Genomic DNA, 19525 nt, shown 5'->3' on the forward strand with positions numbered 1-19525 from the left:
TCAGATCAGGATGCCTATAACTAAACCAATGTTTGCAGTGAGATATATGGTGAAGAAGAAGCTGGGAAGGAGGAAAGCATCCAACCGAGCATTCCTAGACTTGGTGAAAGCATATTACAAGGTCCCAAGATAGATGATTTGGGCAATCCTGGAAACATTGGTAAAATTTTTACAAGCTGTCTACAAGAACCCAATGACACAAGTATAAACAGTATTCAGACTCACAGAGGGAGTTCCCAGTGGGAGTGAGGTTCATCAGTATTCAGCTCTGTGCCCACTGCTGCTCATACTGGAGATGGATTATGTCAGAAAAATATGTATTAATGTGTGTGCTTAATGGTAATTAGAAACTAAATGAGTTAACACGTTTTTCATTCTATTTTATGCACTATTTTATATACAGCTTAATTTCATATGAGACTAAAATATGCTTTTGAAACTGCAGTGTGCTTTCTGAAACTTGCAAGATGCCCTCTGACCTAGTAACTGCTAGCACAGCAAAATTCATGTTTATGCCTTTTGGAAATGTACTTGAGAAGCAGGTGATTATCTGCTAGGTCAGGAAGCAATGAATGAACAATGCCATATTCTGTAATGTAATGATTTTGAACAATTAGCTCTGTTCAAAGTATGAGAACACGTACAGCTACAGAAGGAAGAGATAAAACAGACAAAGGACTGTTGGGGAAATGAACTGCAATCTATACTTGCTTTGGGCTCAAATTAGCCATAGTACCTTGAATGGTAACACTGCATATATCTAACCGGTGGTAGCCAAGGCCACGTTGTTTTTCTTAGGAAGTTTCTCACAAAAATTGATAGTACAAGCAGAATTTTACTAAAACAATCACTATGAAATGATGATGTTAAAACTTGTGATTTACTACGTCAGCTTGGTAGGCAATGTCTTATTAGAAAATGTATAAAAATGCTTGCATTTCCTGATTCTAGTCAGACAAACTCTGTATTAGCACGTTTTTGTCTCCTTGCTGCAAGATTAAAGTGCCTTAACCTGAACCTACCGTGTATTGATCATTTTTAAAGTATATTTTTCCTTTGACAGATTACATTATCAAACAGGGTGGGGTATCAGGTCAACCAAATTGATGTATGCAATCAAAGTGTCACTACAAGCAGGCTCTGAATAGGACTTTCAGCAAATGGTAAGGGAATGGAATGTAAAACTGAAGGCACATCAATGCCATCCTTAGGATGAGACATTAAACCAAGGACACATCTTGTGTAAATTTTAAAGATCCCACTGCATTTACTGAAGAGAATAGGGGTCCTTTATTTATATACAAAAGGAAATCTTATTTGGAAAATATTTACAAATATTTACAAATGTTTAAATACATAGATATAAAAATCTGTTTACACATATTCATAAATTCCTTTACAGTCATACTTAATTTTTGTCCATATTAGACCCCACTCCTTTTCCATCGCCATCATCTGATTTTACTTAATATCGTTGCTAAAATCCATTTACCATTAAACATAATTTCATTTATTCTTTCATTCCATATAATCCATATGGTATATAATAACATTTATCTATTCTTTTAATACATTCTTTACTCTATTCTTATAATATCAATGTTGTTGTTGTCTTTCGGCTTTTCCTGGTTAGGGGTTGCCACAGCAGAACTCTGGTCCGCTAATGATTGGCAGTAGATTTTCACGAACGCAGAGGTGCCAGCTCGATGTTCAACCTTCAACGAAGGCACGCCCATTTACGCATGTCTTTCGAACACCCACCCAACCGCGGGGAGGACATGCAGACTCCACACAAAAGGCACTCCCCGCACTCCAGCTGAGAATCGAATGGGAGAACCTCTTGCTGTGAGGCAACAACGCTACCGCTGCACCACCATGGAAGTCTATTCTTATAATATCAATATTTAATCATATTCATGTTTATCTTATCCACTTCTTTTATATCTGCAAAAAATTTTTATTTACATAGTTTTCCCCATAACATTTTTACATTTCAAAAACACATGTTCCACAGTTTCTTCTTCTTGACAATGTAAATATGTTCTATCACTTTTTATATGAAATATTTTCTTTTACTGGCAATTTATCGATTACCAGCCTCCACAAAAAATCTTGATGTTCTACTTTCTGATTATTTTTCAGTGTTAATTTTTTCATCTGTTAGATTTCCTAATGGTGTTACACTGCAATGCTTTACCGCAATGCTTTTTCATTACATTCTTGTACCACATTTTTCAATCTTTTTCTATATCATCACTTTTTATTTTCCAGAAAAATATATTTTTTTCTTGGTAAGATTTTATTTCTTCATTTATGCACTCTTTCTCTTTTACTCTTTTTTACCACTCCCCAAATTTATCATACTTATTTTTACTAATAATCTTTCTTTTTCATTTATCTACTTTAACACTTTGTAGAAATTTAACAAAGCAGCATTAACCACTGGGTTAATTAACCCTAAACATCGTTCTTTATATACAAAGCCCCTCTCTTTACTGGGTTTAATCTGTAACTCCATATAAATGAATATATACATATATATGCAATAATTCATTTTCAAATACTGTTGGCAACATAAATACACTTACTAAGTATGATATTTTTCCCACTGGTACTGAATTTATTAAATAAGCCTTTTTTTTCTGAATGATAATTTATATGTTTTCCAGAAAAAAGACAGGTTTGTTTTATTTCTTCTATTGTTTTTTCCCATTGATTTCTACTTACCTCGTTATTCCCAAATTTTATACCCAACATAGAAATTTTAATCACTGTAAAATATATAACCCCCTATCTTTACTACATCACCTAAACATTTACTTTTTTCTTTATTTAACACTATCCCTATCACATCTAGACACTCATTTCTGCAAATTATTACTTCTTTTATCCAAATTTTGTTTTTTGCAATTATAATGTCATCTGCATATGTCAAAAGATCTGGAATTCTTTACCCTTCAGGTGTTATATTCCCCACCTCCTTCATTTTGTAATTTATTTCATATACTAGCACATTCATAACTAATGCAAATAAAGTATAACTCATCAGACCTCCCTGTCTTAAACCACTCTTCATATGTACCTCTTGGCTTAACCAGCCATTTACATTGACATACATAATTTCCTAAATTTCTCACTTATATTATATTCTTTCATTATTACACACAAGATTTTATGTCCACTTGTGCCAAATGCTTTATTAACATCTCCATTCATGATTTTTTTACTTCTTCTTTTCTATTCATATCATCCACAACTTCCTTATCATTAATAATTGTTGCCAACCCTTCCCCTTTGTATTTTATATATATATGTATGGATTCACTTCATAACATTGAAATATCAAAATACTGAAACTCAAAACACTGAAACCAAAATACTGAAAGCTCAAAATACTGAATACTCAAAATACTGAAACTCAAAATACTGAAAACACATATTATGCGTAAACTCAGCATAAACTCAGCTTAAACAACATAAATCATAGCAATCTCTACCAAATATATGCAGGGGGGCAAGCCCCCCTGCACCCCCCATGCATATCAACCCCCAAATATATCAACTCCAAGATTGCACATAGTGTAGTTAAGTGCAATCTTGGAGTAGATATATATAATTAGCAGGGGGTGTGGGGGGCACAGCCCCCCACATGGGGGGTGCAGGGGGGCTTGCCCCCTACATATATTTGGTAGAGATTGCTATGATTTATGTTGTTTAAGCTGAGTTTATGCATAATATGTGTTTTCAGTATTTTGAGTTTCAGTATTTTGAGTATTCAGTATTTTGAGTATTCAGTATTTTGAGCTTTCAGTATTTTGAGCTTTCAGTATTTTGGTCTTCAGTATTATGAAGTTTTGTCATTTTCAGTATTATGAAGTTTCAGTGTTATGAAGTGAATCCATATATATATATATATATATATATATATATATATATATATATATATATATATAATCTTCCATAATATTTTCAATTTTAGTTTCAAATCTCTTTTGTATTATTTTCATAAAGATCCTATAATCATTATTATTCAATACTATCAGTTTCCAGTTTATTAATTATCTTCTATCTTCCTCCATATGAATTTAAGCATCCCACTACATAATTCTTTATACATAAACCTTCATTTAACCATTCATTCAAAATTTTTGAAAAACATTTTTTTGCCAGTCTCTTACATTTTTGTATATTTCATATCCTGTTCCATCTGGTCATGCAGCCGAATCTATATTTATTTGTCCTAATACTTTATTTAGCTCATATAAAGAAATCTTCTTTTTCATCTATTCTCTTTTTCTGTTACCTTTTTTACTTTCCATGTTTTCTTTAAACATTTCTTGTACCTATTGTACTACTCTATTCATAACCTTTTCCTGAGTTCTTTCGATTTCTCCTTTTACATTTTTTATTTCTGTCATTACACTAACATCTTCTTTGCTAATCTGGTTAAGTAACTTGATACTTCTTTTTCCTTGTAAAGATTATAATTGCTTATATAACAATTATTGTATTTTTTCTTTATTTCTTTCATATAATTCTTTTACTTTATCAAAGTACTTTCTGTCATATTCTAAATCTTCCAATGCATCATTGCATGTTCTTTTACATTTGTATTCCCCTACTTTTCTCACATCTTATTTCCACTATAAAAAATGTTTTATATTTTTCCCTTAAATATTATCCAACATTCAGACCAATTTTTTTATAAATGTTCTCATAGTAATATATTTCCATAATTGTATTACTAATCTCTTTCCTTCTTCATTCCCATGCTTTCTCAATTTTCCTTTTTATCCCTTTGCCTATTTGTATACATTCTTTTTTCCTTTTATCTGTAGCCATATTGCGAGATGAAAATAAAATCCTGTTTCAACTACATCCCCTTCTCCTATAACTAAACCTTCTGGGACTATAAAATAATCTATTTCAGTTCTATACATACTCCTTTTGTAAGTCCATGAATTTTTGTCACAAAGTTTTAACTTACCATATCTTATCATATTTCTTATATCATTTCCTTTTTTGATTGCCTCTTAAATCACAGTTGTCTCCTGTTATTATAATATTCATATTTATCACTGCATAGTCTAAAATCTGATGAAATAAGCTTTCCCTTGGTTTACAATTAGTATAAGCATATAATGTTATAATTCTATATACTTGTTCTTTCCATTTTAAATCTACAATGGTCAACCTTCCCATTTTTGTTAGTTACATCTAACATCTTTAATGCACCTCTACGGAATATGGGTATTCCAGAGCATCTTTCATTTTCCAAATTCCAGATTATCTTTCCTGCGCATAGTTTCTCTGAATGCAATCTTTCTTAATTTGTTAAAAATCTTGTCTTCTAATAATAATTACATCTGCATCACATGTATTACACCACTCCAAAATCCCTATTCTTCTTACTATATTCTTAGTATTATTCACATTTATAGAAAATGCTCTAAAATTTTCATTTTCCCTTTTCCTTAGATTCATGGTTTCATAAGTTAATAACTAATTGCTAGGCTAGTTTTCTTAATAAGACATTCTAAGCCTAACCAATTTCTTCCCAAGGGTGAGAATCAAACAATGTTCCTTGTGTCTATGAGTCAAACACCTTAACCCTTAGACCAGCCCCCAATCATTTGATGTATATATTTTTTCATCCATTTCCTTTCTTTTTCTTTTGTACTTACCCTTTAAATTTTCTTTTTTTTGTCTTTTACACTTTTATCAAATTTTTTTTTGCTTCTTTTACTACCTCCCAATTTATGTATTCTTCATCAGTTATTTCAGAACCTTCTTCTATGTGCTCTTTATTATTCTTTTTGTCTTCTATTTTTTCTTCTATTACTACTGCTTCTAAAATTTCTTCTCTTTGTTCCTTTTCTTCTTTTTCTCTTTCTTCTTTCTTTCATTCTTTGCCATTACTCTTATGTTCATTCTTGCAATCCATCCATAAATGTCCAATTTTGTTACATTTATAACATTTCAATTCAGTGTTTTTTGCATCATGTCCCATTCTCCCACAAATATAATGTTTTCTTTTGTCACAGTTACTTATCAAATGCCCTTCTTTTTCACAGAAACAAAAAAAAAAAAAAAAAAAAAAAAAAACACGTTTTGGGTTGTCCCCAGTATTTTACAACACCCTATCCTCGTCTACATTTATCATGCTTGGTATATGTATATTTTTTCTCTTTCTATATTTAATACAACATTACAGTCCCAGCCACCAGTCCATAAACCCCTTTTGTCATAAACTTTTGCAATGTCCAGTTCTTCTTTACTTAAAGTTTTCAAATGTCCTTTCAAAGTCTCTCTTTCTACCTCTGTTTGAAATTGTACATACATTTTCTTTTTTGTTTGCTTGTTAGATGCTTTTATCACATGAAAATTCCATGGGGTTATCGTTTTTCTTTTCATATAATGTCACAAAATATCTCTCTGTTAATAAGAATACATGTTCTTATCTCACGTGCTTTTACCCTCAAAAGAGCTATAACAATAAGTGAGAAGGTCATTGAAAAACCAATCAGTAAAAACAAAATGAAAACTCCAGCAAATCTAGAACTTCCACTGAGTGACCTCCCAAACCTATTGTATCAGAGGCACATGGGATATATTCAAATGACCCTTACGGACATCTGGTGTTTCAGCTAATTGGCGATTCTGAATGCCCATGACTTGTTTCATTGTTTTAATGGACAATTTCAGGCCAATAAAGCCAAACCCCACTAGCTGTGGATATGCATATTTCGGCCTTGTTATGACCTCATCAGCACAGTGCAAGCAGAGTGTTTGACTAAGCATAAGAAACACAGGGCTGTTATACCCAGCTGATGTCCATTATCATTAGGGTCACTGCAAAAATATCCCAAACAACAAACTAAAACAATAAGTGAGAAGGTCACTGAAAAACCAATCAGTAAAAACAAAATGAAAACTCTAGCAAACCTAGAACTTCCACTGAGTGACCTCCCAAACCTCTTGTATCAGAGGCACATGGGATTTTGCAGAAATATGCATATCCACAGCTAGTGGGGTTTGGCTTTATTGGCCTGAAATTGTCCATTAAAATGTTGAAACAAGTCATGGGCATTCAGAATAGCCAATTAGCTGAAACACCTGTTCATAAGGGTCATTTGCACATATCCCATGTGCCTCTCAAAATGAAGAGAAATGGCTGTTTTCTTTTTTGTTTAATATTTGCTCTTAAATGCTGTTAAGAACCTAATACTTTAGTCCACATATTGCAGAGATTTTGTTAGACACTGATTTAAATATTCATTTATTCTTGTCCTTAACACTAATTAATTTATTTACTTAACTTTGTAGTCTATTGTAGATATACTGCTTTTATGGTAGTTATCTATTAAAATCTTAGTTTGTACCATAGATGTTTTTTGGTTAGACTGCGGGTTATGTAAGGAAAATTGTAATTAATGTCACTTATGTACAGGGAATCATTAAAGCAAGCTACTGCCTGAAACTAGATACACATTCCACCTCCCAGAATACAAGTATATACGATTCCAGGATGGGTAAACAGCAGAATGCTTATTTAATAATTCCAGTAACTTTAAGCTCTAAGTTGTACTTATTTTAGGTTAATACTTACTTGGGAAATCCGCAAAATGGGCATTTATAATTATTATTTCCTATAAGGATATTTACATTCACTGACTGCAGTGTCAATTACTTTTCTCTTACATTTGTTCTCACAGATTTATAAAGATGTTTATTACAATCATGAGTAAACATGGCTATACATATGCTTTTGTATATAATTAATTAAATAATTACACACATTTATTTCATCAGCATTATCATCAGGTGAACATTCTTGTGAAGTCATTAAAGGGCCTAGCATGAGCTGTACAGCTCAAACTAAAAATGCCCTGCTCTGACAATGCAGTATTTTGTGATTCAAACCTCATTATTGGCTCATTTGCATGTCTGTGAATCACAGTCGCTGCTGCAAAGTTAATATTACTGATCTGCATATTGTGGTAGTAAACTGCTGCTCATGTAGGCACTGGCATCCCCCCAGTCACTCTTCCATACACAAAAGTACACATTCATGCTCAAGCCCCACCCCACACTAGTCTCCATACCTGTCCCTGACTTGTGTGGCCTCCTGGGGTTCCTTCCACCCTCTAATTCCCATACCAGTTGAAATGTCATTATGGCACATCTAGTATGCCAGGTGGTTAGTGTGCCCCCCCATCCTAATCCCTGTAATAGTGGAAATGCTGTTAAGTCATAAAATTGTAGCTGCCATGATGGCTAATGTCCCCCCCCCCAATCTCTGTACTGAAATTTATGCCAGTATGGCATTAAAACATAGAATAATCCCTGTTGTTTATTGTTTTTTCCCACCCTGATCCCTGTACTGAAGTTGGTGCCATCATGGCACTTCACAGTAGAAAAATCCCTGCTGTCTACAGTCCTCCTCCCAGATTCCTGCATTCCTCTTGTGTTAGGTAGGAGAACATGGCCATTTGGCTGTGGTGACTGCCTCAGAGTGGTGGGGCCTGCCATGCAGATCTACACAAAGAGTGATTTCTTCAATTGCTTGACATGTAAATGCCTTCCTGCAAGTGGTTCCAGTAGAGAGTTAGTGAAATATGTAATTTTATTTTATACTAAACTGACATTTCAAAAATTTTTCCTCTCCCATTAGTATGATGAATACAAAAACTTGATCTGCACATTGCAGAATATGGCAATGAAAAGTATTATAAGCAAATTTGATTATAAAATCATAAAACAATGCTTCCTGTATAGAAGGCAAATGTTAAATGTATATTCCAATTACTAGAGGTATTGATAGTAACGCACACACATTCATAATACATACAATCACTTAAAAACACCCATTCATTTGTATATTTACTCTCATGCATAGATACATAGAGTATATTCACTCTCTTAACTGTTAATATACATATCACATATTTACTCATAATTTACAAAGACATACACAGAGTTATATGTATGCACATCCATATAAATATATTTATGCATATATAAGCACATACAATATACACAAATATGTAATTTTAAATTGTAGCACCTTTTAATTATACTTCCATATTCTGATTATTACTTTCACCTTGCACCCACGTTATTAAATAAGTTTTAATAGATGTTGCAAATAAAAGCAAAAACGGACTAACCATAATAAGTCTAGATAAATTTGATTCTATTAGTTGGAATCATTTGTTCAAAGCACTTAAACAATATGAATGTACCCTAGATTTTATAAATCTTATAACTATATAGTATCTCATTCTCTTTTATTAAAATTGTCTCTTTTCTTTCTAGCTCTTTCAAAATATTAAAAGGCACAAAAAAGGGTTGTACCTTGTTGCCTCTATTATTTGCTCTAACAATTGAACATTTCACAAAATTTATTAGATCTAATAGCAAAATTCAGGGATTCTTGACAGATGAAAGTTATTCCAGTAGAATTCAGTTATTTGCAGAAGACATTTTAATAACAAGTGGTGATGTTGACGCTTCAATAGAAAATTTAACTACGTCTATTAATTACTTTGAAAAAGAGTCTAGTTTAATGTTTAACCCTGATAAAACAAAAACATATTAATAAAAAAGTTAATAATTATTTAAGAAACTATAAGATTTTTATTTGGGACAAGTCACAAATTAATTATCTTGGAATTATAATTAAATCTAATGTAAAAGACTTAATAACAATAAATTATAGTAATTTAATAGACATTGTTACTAAAATAATTATTAGTTGGAACAAACATTTTTTTACAATGGAAGGTAGACTTATTTTAATAAAAATGATAATCCTACCAAAAATACTTTTCTGCCCTCTTTAATTATACTTCCTCCTTAAAAATCTTCAAGACATTCAATTCCATTCTTCTCAATTTTCTCTGCTTCCCCAATAAGCCAAGAATATCCTTTGATTGGCATGTTAAAAATTGGCAAGAAGGTGGATTAAGTTTTCCAAATGTTGGATTATATGCCAAATCCATAACTCTCAATTTAATATCTCTGTGGTTACATTTCTCTTACTAATCAACATGGAAGATTCATAAATAATAACAGCTATGTTGTAGAATATTTCTCTAAATTTGGAATTAATAAATTTTATTGGATTTTGAAAGACTTATGTTTAAATGAAAATAGAAAATACTATTCGTCTGCCTTCACTGATTACATTCTTATAAATTTTAAAAGATTCATGAATTCTAATTATATAGTTAAAGATTATTTGTTTTTATTGTTCCCTATATCAAATACTGCAGGTTGTTTGGGGACTTTTAATATAAACAAATTACCAGACCTTAGAGATGCAAATTTAATCACTTAGCATCGATTCTTAATTTGAAATAAATCACATAAAACAGATTATCTTCTTGCAAGACATTGTTTAGAAAATAATTGATGTTCTATACAATCTTGTAAAACATGTTAGTGATAAAATCAAAATCTCCATATTTTCAAACAAAACATATAGCAAAGATACTTGAGTTTTTTTTTCAAAATCTATAGTAACTCAAATAAGAATAAATTACACACACACACGCGCGCGTGCACACACACACACACACACACACACACACACACACACACACACACACACACACACACACACACACACACACACACACACACCTATAGAATTTGGTTCCACAGATTCATTATTTTGGATTTACTCAACTAAGATTAATGAAAAGGCCTTTTCTGATGACGATAAATGCTTAATTCTTAAATCTGTGGGAAAATCTAAATCTTCTCTTTATTGGAAAATATATATGGGGAGATTCCTTCACAGAGCTTTTTAACTTCACGTTATGTGGCTTTAATATATAACTATGGCAAATTAATTTTTGGATATGTAATGAAATCTATGTATTTCATATGATATTGGAGTGTAAAACAGTAACTCCTTTTTGAGTCGAATTTAGAAATTTTGCCCAGGCTTTGTGGACAGATAATTATATTATTTCTATCGCCTTGATCTTATTTAATTTGCCAGTTCTGGATTCCATCCCTAGGGTGCAGGTGCCTCTCCTTTGCTCCATTTTAGGTATAGCAAGAAAAATAGTCACAAAGAATTGGAAATGCAAAACTACTGTTTCTTTCACTGAATTCAATAATTTAGCAAAAAATGTCTGTAAAAGAACTGTCAGCTGCCAAAATGAGAACTTTGAATATTACTCACCAGTTTAGATTTTGGTCAGAATTAAATGATTTAAGTTGTTTAGGACAATCTGAATTACTGTTACACATTCAAAAGTCTTTGAACCAGAAAGATTCAAACAAAAACAAAATCTACTTTTTCTGATGGGGGACAAGCCTCTATGCACTCCTCACACCTCCTGCTAATTATGTACCAAATCCAAGACTTAAGTACAGTGGGAAAGGGTAAAGTCTCTGATCCCTTTCACTCAGTTGCACAAAGTGCTGCTTCGCTTCACTCCCCATCCTAGCCCCATTCTCATCTACCCACATATCATTTAATTTATACTTAATTATCCTACCAAAAAGTAAATATTTCTTTCCCCTTAACAATTACAGGCCAAATAAAACTCCCCCTTCAAAAACAACAGGCCAGTTGCCTTCAAGTTTAAATACACTCCTTCAAGTACCAACATTCCTGAATCACATGCTTTGCAGCTGATAGGCTGCTTCTGCCACCCCTTTTCTCCTTACAGCCCATGTGGAATTATAGACCACTTTTACTCCCCACCTTCATCCTGTAATCCCCTCCTTCACTCCGCTAATGTCCAGTAGTAAACAATTTGTGTTCATCTTTTGCTGCATTTTGCACACTACCTTTATCTCATAAACAGTTGTTCTGAATGTCTGACTACCGTCTCCTTCTCTACCAAATATATTGCTGACACCAGCACCTCTCTAAAATTTCAGGGTCCCACATAGAACACTACCTGAACCAATACCTCCTCATTGTCACATTTTGTCCCTCCTGTTTTTCCCTACACAGCAGTACCCCTTTCATAGCACAGATAACTCAACAAAATATAGGCTACCAGTTGCTCCCATCCTCCATTAAAGCAGAATTCCTTAGTGCAGCAGATAGCATTGCCGCCTCACAGCAAGGGGTTGCCTGGTTTGAGTCTCAGCTGGGGTGCTTTCTGTGTAGAGTCTGCATGCCTTCCCTGTGTTAAATGGGTTTCCTCCGGGTGCTCCATTTTCCTCCTACGTTCCTAAGACATGCAAAAGTAGATTGGAAACTCCAAACTGGCCATAGATGTGAGTGTACATGTCAGCGTGTGGTGTAAAAGAACTACCATGACAGAGATAGCCACTTGGTGAAGTGAACCTTGTGTCTAGATAATTGTCACTGTTGAAGTGACATGTAACCATAACTAACAAGCCACTACTAGACCCTCTCACAAAAAGTCACAGTAGGATCCAACCACTTTCTGTGCAGATACCAATTTCCCTGGTGTTGCCTCTCAGATTGGTTTTACCTTCCACTCAGCATACTGCTGCATAATGATCACTTACACCAACATGCTATTTAAATACCTTTTTCCTCAAACCACACTTTTTAAAATCCCTAGAAATTACTTTCGCTTTTCTTTCCTTCCACATTCTTCATTTTGTACCATTGTTGTACTTGTGTATTAGATTTTATTCATAACTTATAAAAAATTCTTATCTTTTAATATATACTGTTGTCTTTTGTACAATTCTGTTCGTGTTTTACTATGTATTCTATTTGCAGTCATTCTATTAAACTGGTTAAAGGCATTGTATTTTTTCATATCTGCTTTTTGAAGATGTATTGTACTTGGAGCTTTTCTTCCTGGGCCTCCACTAAAAAGGAGCAGCTTATACCCAGATGAACAATCTTGGCAAATAATAAATAAATATAATGCACAATATATAATAGAGACATTGGTAAAATGAGAATGCTGTGGGATACAGAAATACAATGTATGTTATTATATATTATTTGAGATGCTGCTAGAATGGGTGAAATGAGGGGACAGAGATATAATATTACAGAAAGGACACTGTCTGGATGTGATGTAGTTGGGCACAGTTGTAACATAGTATGACATAGGGAAAAGAGCTAATTCAAGTATCAAGGACATAGCTGAAATGTATCCACTTGGATCAGCACTTTTCATTAACGAATGAAATGAAAATAAACAAAAAAGTATAGCAATGCACGTTGCTTGACTGTATTTTGTGCATCCTGGATTCCACTATTTCTCTCATCCTTGGCAGATGGTCAATATCATGCTCTATGTCATCTGACATTCTGCAAGAACTTCAGTCTTTGTTTTTTGGTGCTTCTCGTAGATTTGTAACAACAAGAATTAATCCTACTGTATTTATTATATCCAAGGAATAGTAGCAATAGACAAGGCAGGGGATGTTGACTATAAACTATGTACCCACTTGTGCTTCCATTAGGCTAACTGGCCCTCATGGTGTGTCTACAGCACTGGTGGATGTGGATAACTATTGTGCAACCCACACCTACATTGCTTATTTTTTTTAGTTATTTTTTTATTAAGCAAACTGCTTTAGTGAACAAGAACTTTAATTAAGCTGACTCAGTCATTTATTCTTGGAAACCTAGAGTACATCACAATAATGGACATGCAATAACTCACTTAGCAAACTGTATGAAAAAATATCTACAATGCAATATTTCATTTGTCACTATATCTGAAATGGAGGAAGCATTAATTTCTCACCCAAACAAATGCGACTGTTTTGTGTTTGCTGCTTAGTGTACATTATGCAATTTCTATTTTTCATTAACTTACTCTTTTGATTCATGTGGGTTTGGATTTGGTACAGCATCAGTTAATCTCAGTTCGAATTCAGGACACCGCAGTGGGATATCTCTGTAGTGATAAATCAATTCATACACACTTTCAAAAGTGAGGTTATCAGTTAAATAGTATTTTATGAAATCCCCTTCAGTGATAGAACGGATACGACAGTGCTGTACTCTGCCCGATCTCCTAGAAATTTAAAAAGAGACATATTATAAGGGATAAAAAGTGAAAGTCACAATATTAACATTTTTGTACTGTTCTGTGAGGTGTGGAACATATAAGTAGTCAGTCCCAAATAATACAAGAAGCATGCAGATGTTTGATTTCACATGCATATTGGCGTGTATGTACTTAAAAGGCTGATCCATACAAGCATGCAAAAGTACACTGTAGCATAATCCTCTATACACTTGTATAACAAACCTTAAAGAGTCACATGACAGAATGAGATGTTTTGTGCATCTATATGCTGTGAATATATAGTAATATCCAAAATGTATTCTATTGTACTTAGGAGTTACTATTTATTTGTTAGGCAAGTAAGTCCACAGGGAGCAAGCAGATGATCTCAGCATGCTGTCTCATCAATTGACTTAACTCATTCACATCAATGGAGCTCAGGAAGTTTGCACTGTAACTTCCAATGGGCGGAGCCTAAGTCTTTTGACAGAATAAAATTATGTCCTCACATTTCAAACAAATGTTCATATCTCTGGAACCATACAGGTTATGAAAACTATTTTCATAGTGGTAGTATTCTTTAGGTTCTAGGTTTTAAACCAAATTGTATAAGTCACAGTAAACAGTAACCATTTAATTTGTAGTATTTTGTAAACAACTTACAATATCTCAGCAACCGCTCAAGTTACAAACATACTATCAGCAGCATTGTATTCATCTAGCTGAATGCTTTCATATGAGGCTAAGGAGTTTTGTCTGTGTTACTTGGTTGTTGAGATATTTAGAAAAATGTGAAAATTATATCTATATAAATTAATACAATAAAAACAACAGTTAATATCTATTTATCTGTTCTAGACAGAGGTCAAATATTAATGCAGTTGAGTTTGACATTGTGTAAGCTTTAAGATGAAATCTTTAAAAACCTTGTACATAGATAGCATGATTTTGGAGTTATTGATGCAAATATCAACCGGCAATATTTGACGCCTAGAGGCATCAGTAGGAGTTAATTGCAGATGCACCTGGAGGTGTCACTCGGATGTAATGAGTTCATTCTAACAGTATGTAAGTGGAAATTTACTCCAGAACTACAAGAAAAAGCTCATTAACAGCTCATAGCCTTAATCTTCTGAACTTTACTGCCTTACAGATGATTTATGTGCACCAATTTATATTTTTTGACTGGGCTTCTTGCAGCATGCCTGTAGTCTACTTTTCAGGGAGACTCAAGATGGTATTCATATTAGCCATGTGGAATTTTGGCCAGGAGGTTTGGTACATCCCACCACTGTTTCACTCGGGTGAAGAGTGCTCAGTCTTGGAATTTGGTGAAGGATCATTCCAGCTGGTGCAGCAGACAGCAGTGGTAGAGGAAGAGTATGCTGGTGACTTTGGGTGAATTACACAGGCTGTTAAAGAAGGTGTACTGATGACTTTGGGTGAATTACACATATTGTTAATGAAGGTGTGCTGGTGACTTTGGGTGAATTACACAGGCTGCTAAAGAAGGTGTGCTGATGACTTTGGGTGAATTACACAGGCTGCTAAAGAAGGTGTGCTGATGACTGGGTGAATTACACAGGCTGTTAAAGAAGGTGTGCTGATGACTTTGGGTGAATTACACAGGCTGCTAAAGAAGGTGTGCTGATGACTTTGGGTGAATTACACAGGCTGTTAAAGAAGGTGTGCTGATGACTTTGGGTGAATTACACAGGCTGTTAAAGAAGGTGTACTGATGACTTTGGGTGAATTACACATATTGTTAATGAAGGTATGCTGGTGACTTTGGGTGAATTACACAGGCTGTTAAAGAAAGTGTGCTGATGACTTTGGGTGAATTACACATATTGTTAATAAAGGTGTGCTGGTGACTTTGGCTGAATTACACAGGCTGTTAATGAAGGTGTGCTGGTGACTTTGGGTGATCACATAGGCTGTTAATGAAGGTGTGTTGGTGGACTGTTTGAAAATGTTATTTTGGAAGTGTTGAGCAAATCTAACATGCAGACCTTGGAGTTGATAGACTGGATGATTCACAAGAGATGGTTCCAGATGGCAGTATTTCTTTACAAGTTGCCTCTATTTTTGCAGGAGATTGTTGAGTTGAAGGGAATGATCTTGCTGGTACAGATGCAACTGTTCTCCCAAGAAGTACTGCTACAGACAGGCTGACTCCAGGGGTTGCTTCCAGCAGGTAAGTTCAAAGAAGGTGAAGAAAATGTCAAGTGTTTGTATGAGTGTTCTGCTGTTTCTATGGGAGACATTAAACCATCAGTGGCTAAAAATTCTGTATTGGAGGACATAGCTCAGCAAGTTGCAACATTATATAGTGAGAGAGAGCTTTGGTAATACCTTTGAAAACTGTTGGTTTACTTAATACATGAATGAATGTATGAAAGAACAAAGCACTCTTCACAATGTGAACCGTTTATTCCAGATAACAAATAAAGCTTTCAGACATCAAGTCCTTATTCAGTGTTTAAAAAAACTTTAAAATCAATAGCCATTTAAATACTAAAAATGCTAAATCATATGTCACAGCCTAACCTATCACACTAATACACTAATTAAAATTGATTACATAGGGATTAAGTAAAAATTACAACAGTTATACATTAACAAACGTCTCAAGTAATAAAATAAAATTCCCTTAGTTGACCATTTTTTGTTTAAACTTTAGAATAGGTTTTAGAGTCACCTGCTTGTTCAGACCTAGGTACATATCAGCTTTCAAGCGAACTACCCATTCATACTTTTTAGTATCAAGTTTATTAATAATGTCACCATGTCTAATATGCGGATGCAAAAATTCAATGACCCTAAAAATAAACTGAAGGGAGGCACCTTGTTCTTGCACATGTTTTACTAGGGAGTTGGTCTCTATACCTCTATGTATATCTGATTTGTGTTCTATTATTCTGTCACACAATCTTCTTGCTGACTTTCCTACATAAAATCCTAGACATGACATGCACGTAGCCAAATATATAACAAAATATGTATTACAGATAGCCATACAATTAAACAGGAACTTTTTCCTGGTAACAGAATGTATAAATTTATTGGTGCTACATATACTTATACAGCATGAACAATTATAGCATGGTATACTGCGGTGGTGGTGCTGCGGTAGCGTTGTCGCCTCATAGTAAGATGTCCTGTTCGATTCTCAGCTAGAGCATCTTCTGTGTGGAGACATGCGTGAATGGGTGTACTTTCGTTGAAGGTTGTGCGTCAGGGCCGGCAACTCAGCATGTAAAAATCTACTGCCAATTATTAGCAGACCAGAGTTCCGCTGTGACGACCCCTAACCGGGAAAAGCTGAAAGACACAACAACAACAGTACTTTTGGTATTATAGTTTACATATTCCTTTCTATCTAGGGAAAAGTTTTTTATAACATAGACATTGTTCCAAAGGTCTAAACAAGCAGGTGACACTAAAACCTATTCTAAAGTTTAAATAAAAAATGGTCAACTAAGGGAATTTTATTTTATTTTACTTGGGACTTTTGTTAGTGTATAACTGTTGTAATTTTTACTTAATCCCTATGTAATCAAATTTTAATTAGTGTATTAGTTTGATAGGTTAGGCTGTGGCACATGATGCAGCATTTTTATTATTTAAATGGCTATTGATTTTAAAGTTTTTTTAAACACTGAAGAAGGACTTGATGTCTGAAAGCTTTGTTATCTGTTATCTGGAATAAATGGATCACGTTGCGAAGAGTGCTTTGTTCTTTCATGCTTTTTCGTTTTTTGCAATACTTCACTTCATCAACCTGCAAACATTGGACTTTTTGTTACTTAATACAGTAGGCATTTTGAATTTTGTTTGGAGATCTTTAGGGATCACCACTGCACTCTTGAAACCGTTCATATAACTAGTTTCATATACATTTTTATGGACATAACCTTCATGCCTGCAAATTTGTCTGGCAAGTTTGTTAGAAAATTTGAAATGAAAAATATAGTTAATGGTGTGAATACTCAAGCAGTATGACTGTAAAGAGTCATATATATACATAAACATATATATGCAGACACATATATGAATACACACAGACATATTTGTGTGTGTGTGTGTGTGTGTGTGTGTGTGTGTGTGTGTGTGTGTGTGTGTGTGTGTGTGTGTGTGTATGTATATATATATATATATATATATATATATATATATATATATATATGTATGCATATACATAGGCTGTGGGCACTGGATCGAATGTGCAGGTACATAGACATCTGTTTGGTCGACAGTACTTGGCCAATGCAAACAAATGGTCGACAGCTATCCTTGGTAGGGGAATATTCCCTTTCCATGGGGATTGTGTGATCTCGAGTTGTAATATATAATTAGCAAGTTGTGTGGAGGATGCAGCGGAATTTAACCCCCCCCCCCCCAAAAAAAAAAACACCTCTGTTTGGTTTAATCTGCTCTGGGGTAATTCCCAGAGCATGCACAGAATGTGTTGGCATTTGTTGTTTTGATGTTATTATGTTGGTTATCTGGGTGCAGGTGTAGCTGGTCATTTAAGCCAGTTCACTACACTATATATATATATATATATATATATATATATATATATATATTTTTTTTTTTTTTTTTTTTTTTGAACATCTGTTTGGTTGACAAATGTTAGCTGTGGTGTTTATGTTTTATGTGAAATCTATAGATAACTGAATGGTCAAATTGTCAAGGGAATGTTTTGATGAGAAAGATGAGTGGGTTGGAGGGGGTGAAAGTGTTTGTGCATGTGTGTGAGAGTTAGGGTTGGGATCAGGGATAGGTGAGGGGATAGTTTTTGTACACTTGTGTGGGAGTATGTGTACTTTAGGGTTAGTTTCAGGGTTAGGTATGGGGATAGATGTAGTGTCAGTGCGTGTTTGTGTGTCTGAGTGTAGTGCAGTGTCACTGGAAAGGTTTATTAAGGTAAGGTGTAGGCTTAGAGTTGGGGGAAAGGTTAATGTTATGGTTAGGGTTAGTACTCATTACTACGGGAAGTGAAAATGAAAATGTTAATGTTTCTTTTGAATGTACTACCGTGGAGCTTTTCTCCCCGGGCCTCCACTGAAAATGGGTCAATGGCCCAGTGGAGTTTCCTGGTCAACAAATGTCAATAAATAAATACATAATATAAATAAATCAAGATGACTATGCTTTGGAAGGCATATATATATATATATATATATATATATATATATATATATATATATATGTATGTATGGTTCCTTATATGATAGAAACCTCATTTGGCTGAAACTCATTTGAATGAGACCATAAGACTGAAATTTCAAAAAATTTCAAAAGACTGAAAAGTCACTTGACTGAAACCCATAATACTCAATTTCAACATACTAAATTTTAAACTGGACCATGTAAAACCAGACTAGGAGGGGGGCTACACACTCCACACCCCCCACACTACCACTATCTATATATATATATATATATATCTATATATCTATCTATATATATATATATATATATATATATATATATATATATACTAAAAAATGAAAAGACCAATGGTTAGACCACAGCTG

At 33.9% G+C, this 19525-nt stretch overlaps 1 protein-coding gene across 2 annotated transcripts in view; it reads right to left on the reverse strand.

Annotated features, from left to right (window-relative positions):
* The window catches only part of PLCG2 (phospholipase C gamma 2), a 1878649-nt gene that overhangs the window by 417820 nt on the left and 1441304 nt on the right, over window positions 1-19525 (reverse strand). For both annotated transcript variants that reach the window (XM_044081788.1, XM_044081789.1), the window contains exon 19: window positions 13785-13985. In XM_044081788.1, the coding sequence (XP_043937723.1) occupies window positions 13785-13985 (201 nt within the window). The remainder of the gene's footprint in view (window positions 1-13784; window positions 13986-19525) is intronic.

The sequence above is a fragment of the Protopterus annectens genome, chromosome 8.part1, assembly GCF_019279795.1.
Source record: "Protopterus annectens isolate FY-2018-M chromosome 8.part1, PAN1.0, whole genome shotgun sequence".
NCBI classification, from domain to species: domain Eukaryota; kingdom Metazoa; phylum Chordata; order Ceratodontiformes; family Protopteridae; genus Protopterus; species Protopterus annectens.